Genomic DNA, 6,506 nt, shown 5'->3' on the forward strand with positions numbered 1-6,506 from the left:
GGGATTACTTCGAAGGATGCCACCCGCCCGATGATCCAGAATAACGCCAGAGCGGAGATATAAAGGTAGGCCCGATACTTTCCGGACAGACCTCGTATGTTATGTTCAAAGACCGAAAACGCTCACAGAGCGAAACAACCGATCACAACGCGTTATGGCTTTTGAGATTCAGCCACAATGCAAAATTCGTGTCGTGGCCCTTTCAAAAACGCTCACATGCGTTCTGGCATATTAAAAAATACCACAAAGCGAAATTCGTGTCGTGGTTCTCTTGACAATCGATCAATACGCGTTCTAACTAAGTTAAAATGCCACAACGCGTTCTGGTCATTTATTATGAATAAATAAATGTTTGAATAATCATAACACGATCATTAATCCTGTCATGTAGTAAAGTGTAAGGGCTCATCCAAACGAACGACTTTGTAGAGTCACAATCGCAAATGTCGACCCGTTCATACGGAGCTATTTTCTGGCGCTACAGTAAAGCGTCACAAATACGTTTACATAAGCCAATTCGTGACGCGACAAGAAACGTTGCGGATGCGTTCAGATGGGCGAATTCGTGGTGTGACAGAGAAACGCTGCGAATGCGTTCAGACGAAATATTTCGTGGCGCGACAAAGAAACATCTCAGGTCCGTAATTCTCAATTGACAGAATTACGCTGTGCGTTTACACATTACGCGAATAAATAAAAATTAAAAATTAAGTTTATTCATTATAACTCATCCATTGTTAATTGCAGATATTGTAAATTTTAATATTGTAGATTTATTGTAGAGTTTAAGAGAAAATCTGTTTGTGCCGTGGGGAAGAATGCCGCCATTCGACACTGAACGCTTCATAGTAGAAATAGAGGTTCACCCTGCTATTTGGAATACGAAATGCAAAAATTATAGTAACAAGATCTGAAATACAAAGGCAATTAACAATGGAGCCACTAAGTGCCTAGAAGTTGCAGCCTAGACAGTGTCCGCTTGGAATATTTCTAACTCACAAAAACAGTGGAGTGTGAGAACAGTCTTTTTAGAGCGGTCTTTTTATGTCTAGACTGTAACTTCTAGGCAGTTAGGCCCCAAGCAGGCAGAATATGTTTTTTTTGTTCGGGGCGGCGTAGCCTCCCCGAAGCAATAAAAACTAGTCTATACACTCCACTGTCTACATGACAGATTAATGATCGTGTTACGATCATTTACACATTCATTTATTCATAATAAACGACCGCGGTATGATCGTTTTTGAAAGGGCCACGGCACGAATTTAACATTGTGGCTGAAGCTATAATGCGTTGTGTTCAGTTTTTTCGCTCTGTGAGCGAATTCGGTAATTGAGCCTAACATATATATACATACACACATATGGGTGAACTTCTGTAAACTTCAAACGCCCAATTATCATGAATTTTAATAGAAATACTCTAAATGATGTCAAATAAATGCCCTTAAATATATTTTCACCGACACAAAGGTTTAATGCCAAAAATGTTTACATAAAGTTATGTACCGCTGGAATGGATTTTGTAAACGTTGCTTCGATGCCTAGGTGCGCACGAGTTTCCTCGCGAAGCGACTTTTATTCCATCTCCCCCCCTTCTTCAGGGGCGCACGACTTCCACGCGAAGCAACTTTTACCCATGTATGTAATACTACTATATTGCCAACGCCAATTAAAAACTGGCGAAAACATCACAGTTCAGATGATATCTACCTCTTACTTATAGCGTTTTTCACTGAGAGAACTGGTGCGCATTGAGTGCCGCTGCTGCCGCCGCGAGCCTCCCCAAAATGCGTCGCAGACCGCCACCTTCCCCAAAATGTGACGCTTAAGTCGAGATATTTTTACTTATCTCCTCCTTCTTTTCCTCTTCCTCGCTTACTCCTAGTCTATTGCTCCTCCTCCTCCTCCTGCTCCTCTTCCAGCGCCTCTTCGAGGACGTAGAACAGCTCTTCCTTGCTTTGTAAGTTTAATCACAAAATTCACTCAACATGCAAAAATATTCCGCCACTATTGGCAGAATACTTTTGCAGATGGAAGTCACTCACATCGAATACAGTGCTTCGTGCGACACAATTCGACAAAGACTAACGCTGAGAATCATCCTTCGCTGCGGCGAAGCTGCCCGGGATATTAGTTACGGGCGACCGTTGTATATTAAACATTTTAGATTATAATGCACGCGTTTATATAAACTAAGTGTGACAGCGCGTCGAGGCATAGGATATAATGGATGGGAAGCAAAGACAGTACACATATAGCGATGTGAACAAAAACATTTTTATTCGCATTTTATTATATTACTGTTTTTCATACGTATTACCATGGTAAAAACTAAATTTAATAACTCGCAATCGACGAGATGATGCTTGTCGAATATATCGCAATCGCGTATAGCGTTCTCGCAATTCTTTCTTTCAATACCAAAAACGATACGCGATTGAGAATTAGGAATATGAGGCGAGCGGGGTGGCACCCAGTTGGACACGGCTCAATTGGACACAAGCCACTCACAGCGCTTGAGACTACAAAGCTCCTAAGCACCGATCGCTGTGATTGGTGGTGTCCAATCAAGCCGTGGTCAATCGGGATCACCCCAGGCCAGCGTATCATGAAACAGGTACACATTAGCAACGAGCCCGTTTATTTCTGGCCTTTATTCGCGCGGCGGAAAGTTTACACGTGATGATTCAACGATCATTGTAAGAACGATGAATCATCGCAACAAGGATCCCGCTGTAAAAAAAAATATTTTTGAGGCATGTGTGATGATGGATGCGATGATTGTTGCAAGTGTTTCTCCGCCTTCATAAAACATAATTTCGACGTGCTAAGTTATTATAAAATTATAGATATAAAGCGGTGGTGCGGCCAGTGAGAATGTGGGCTGTGAACGAGTCACGTGCAAGTGGAAGAGTGCGACGTGATCTAAAAACTGTGAAAAAGAACATGAAAAATCACGAGCGAGTGGAACGCGAACTGCTGGAACAGAGCGGCTAGGTCGCTACTCTGGTGGAGAATTTCGCGTGGCTTCAACGATGCGACGAGTGCATGGAGCGGCTCGAAGAATTGTGCCGTACCAAGCGTCCGCGCCTCACCGTTGGAAACAGACAATCCGCGGTGACGAGGATCGCGCAACTCGCGGGTGCAAAATCGCAATTGGAGCAACGGTTCGTGCACGTTGGTGGCGAGTACGCGAGTGGCGACGAAAGATCTCCCGTCTGGCGAGCATTCGAAAACCGTGTTCTAACTGGTGCGGTGATAAATTCTAATCGCATCGAATCGCGACAGTTTTTGAAAGACGCTGGCGATGTAGTGCTCGAGCGAGTGCGGGACGCTGTAGAAAAACACGGTAGTGTGAAAGTGAACACAGCGTTCAACGGTGACTTCGCGACGAAGGTAAACGTGTTTATAAGAGCATAATTACAAAGAACAGCGAGATATATCAATGCACCGATATACCCGAGTGGTACGACGAGTGCATGTCGTCGAACCCACGTTGGTATCACTCGAAGAGTTCCAGGAACGCGACAGCGGGTGGGCATTCTGTCGCGAATTCTCAACTTGATTATTAACGTGAACAAACTAAATACCATGCACGCGGGATGTCACACCGAAGTACCGCGAGAAATTATGCTAAAGAAGGCGGTGATCAATGTGAAATCCATGGACAATGCGTGCTTCACGTGGTCGGTGGTCGCCGCCCTGTACTCCGCAGAAAGAAATGTGAATCGTAAAGCATCATACCTGCACTACACGGCAGCGTTGAATCTCACGGGTATCGAATTTCCAATGAGTTTAAAAGACATTTCAAAATTCGAACGTTTGAACATGTCGATCAACGTGTACGGCATCGAGAATAAACAGGTCCTTTCTCTACGCCTCACCGGTGATAAGAAGGAGAAGCACGTTAACATGCTGTATCTGCAAGATCCACGCAACGATGGTGTCGTCCACTTAATGTGGATCAAGAACCTGTCCCGTCTCGTGAGATTGCAAATTACTAGGGACAAGAATAAGAAATTTTCCTGCGATCGGTAAGTATAATAAAAATTATAATTTTTCTTGAAATAATAGTAATAATTTCTATTTTTCAGATGTCTTCATTACTTCAGTACAAACGAAAAATTACAGTCACACGTAGTGAATTGTGGCAAAATGAACGACTGCGCTGTCCGACTGCGGAGCGTGGACGACAAGTGGCTCGAGTTTGGGAACCACCGCAATAACGAACGAGTGCCGTTCATCGTCTATGCCGACCTGGAGTGCGTTCTACGTAAGATGGAACCCAACAAGGAAGACGCATCGTCATACACATGTCAACAACATGAGGTATTTAGTATAGGATATTACGTGCGATGCTCGTACGATGACGCGTTATCGTCGTATCAGTTCCGTCGCGATAAAGACTACATAGCGTGGTTCGCGCGACGACTCCAAGACTTGACGCATCGCTTGAAAAATATCGTATCCGCTAACGTGCCCATGGAAACGTTGTCTAAACAGCAATTGGAGGCGTATCATAGCGCAACGTCACATCTGCGAGAAACCGTTCGCGCCGGACGAAATGCAGGTACGCGATCATTGCCATCTCACTGGTAGATACCGTGGTCCAGTGCATTCGAATTGCAATCAAAATTATAAAAATTCGCTATATATTCCTGTCGTATTTCACAATTTATCGAGCTACGACGCACATTTTATAATTAAAGAAATTGCTACCGCGTACGATGGAAATCTAGATCTCCTTCCGATAACGAAGGAAAAATACATTTTATTCACTAAACATGTCGATAGCACCAAAAATCAAAATAAACAGATTTTTCAGAAAAATTGTATAAAATTAAGGTTCATCGATTCTTTTAAATTTTTAAGTACGAGCCTCGATAAATTGGCGTCGTATCTCGATAAAGAAAAACTAAAAATTACACAGTCAGAATTTTGCAAGCTCAGCGCTGAAGATTTCGATCTTCTTACACGTAAGGGCGTCTTTCCGTACGAGTATGTTGACTGCGTCGAAAAGTAAAAGGACACGTGCTTACTATCATTTTTCAGTTCGTCGACGGGCGACACCGTATTCGAGAGCCATTACGCTCACGACGCGAACGTCTGGCAGCGATTCTCTATTCGAACGCTCGGCGAGTACGGTGATCTGTACTTGAAAACAGATGTCTTGTTATTAGTTGACATTTTCGAAAATTTCCGCGAAAGTTGTGTCGTCTGTTACAGTCTCGATCCCGCGCATTACTACACCTTGCCGGGTTTCACGTGGGACGCCATACTGAAACATACGCGCGTAAGATTTGAGTTGCTCACCGACATCGGTATGGTAGTATTCATCGAGCGCGGTATACGCGATGGCCTCAGTCAATGTTCCGGCAGATACGCGCAGGCTAATAACGAATACATGCATTCGTACGACTTGTCGAAACCATCGTCGTACCTTATATACTACGACGTGAATAATCTGTACGAATGGGCGATGTGTCAACCGCTGTCATACGCCAAATTTCGATGGGTCGAAGACGCTGCTAATTTTGACACGAGCGCGATCATTCCGGATTCGCCTACCAGTTATATTTTCGAGGTTGATCTCGAGTACCTGCAGTATCTACACGACCGACACACGGCCCTACCTTCCTGCCCAACGCGCGATAAGCCGCCCGACAAGCGTGAAGATAAACTTCTAGCGACACTGTACGATAAACGGCGTTACGTTATCCATTATATCGTAATCTGCAGCAATGTACTCGTCACGGCCTTCGCGTAACAAAGATCCATCGGATGTTACAATTCGCTCAATTCGCCTGGCTCCGTGATTACATTGAACTCAATACACAGTTTAGAACGCGCGCGAAAAACGATTTCGAGAAAAATGTATATAAATTAATGAACAACGCGGTATTCGGCAAAACTATGGAAAACGTTCGAAATCATGTAGACATACAATTAATAACAAAATAGAACGGACGGTACGGCGTGGAGGCAATGATCGCGAAGCCGAATTTCCACAGTCGTAGCATCTTTGTGGAAAATTTGTTTGCCGTCGAACTGCGCAAACTCGAGATGAAGTTAGTAGGAATAGTACACGGGTTCTAACACTTCTAACCCATGGGGCTAGAGGGGAGCGAGGGGTGCGGGGGATACTCATTGACGAAGGAAAGCGGAGCGCTGGGATTCTTTGGTGGCGGGGGTATGACGTCATGCGGAATGGCAGTAAGACATCACAGATTTTGGGAACTGCAGTCACGTACAAGACAACAAAAAACAACACAAAAAAAGAAAATATTGCCATGAACAAAAAACAATACAAAAACAAATAGTAGAACGAAAAGTGTTACAAAGGGTACATGTTCCAACCCTTTTTCAACCAAGATATAGCGTAATGTAATTTTTCTATAGAAATAATATTTATTAATTATTTGAAATATCTAAATACAACCAAGTTTCACAATTAATCGATTGAGAGTAGCTAAGCAAGGCGAGTTCTAACCCCTGGGGCTAGTGGGG

General features: G+C 43.7%; 1 protein-coding gene across 1 annotated transcript; it reads left to right on the top strand.

Annotated features, from left to right (window-relative positions):
• Positions 1-3,827: 3,827 nt before the first annotated feature.
• On the top strand, positions 3,828-4,598 carry LOC108761742 (uncharacterized). The gene is made up of 2 exons (XM_018508455.1): positions 3,828-4,033; positions 4,094-4,598. The coding sequence occupies exons 1-2, from the start codon at positions 3,828-3,830 to the stop codon at positions 4,596-4,598; spliced, it is 711 nt and encodes a 236-aa protein (XP_018363957.1).
• Positions 4,599-6,506: the final 1,908 nt, after the last annotated feature.

This window comes from Trachymyrmex cornetzi, unplaced genomic scaffold (assembly GCF_001594075.2).
Source record: "Trachymyrmex cornetzi isolate Tcor2-1 unplaced genomic scaffold, Tcor1.1 scaffold2610, whole genome shotgun sequence".
Lineage (NCBI taxonomy): Eukaryota > Metazoa > Arthropoda > Insecta > Hymenoptera > Formicidae > Trachymyrmex > Trachymyrmex cornetzi.

Coding starts and splice junctions, on each gene's coding strand:
- LOC108761742 (XM_018508455.1), top strand. CDS start 3,828: ATGTCGATCAACGTGTACGGCATCGAGAATAAACAGGTCCTTTCTCTA. Junction 4,034..4,093: donor AAGAAATTTTCCTGCGATCG/GTAAGTATAATA, acceptor TCTATTTTTCAG/ATGTCTTCATTACTTCAGTA.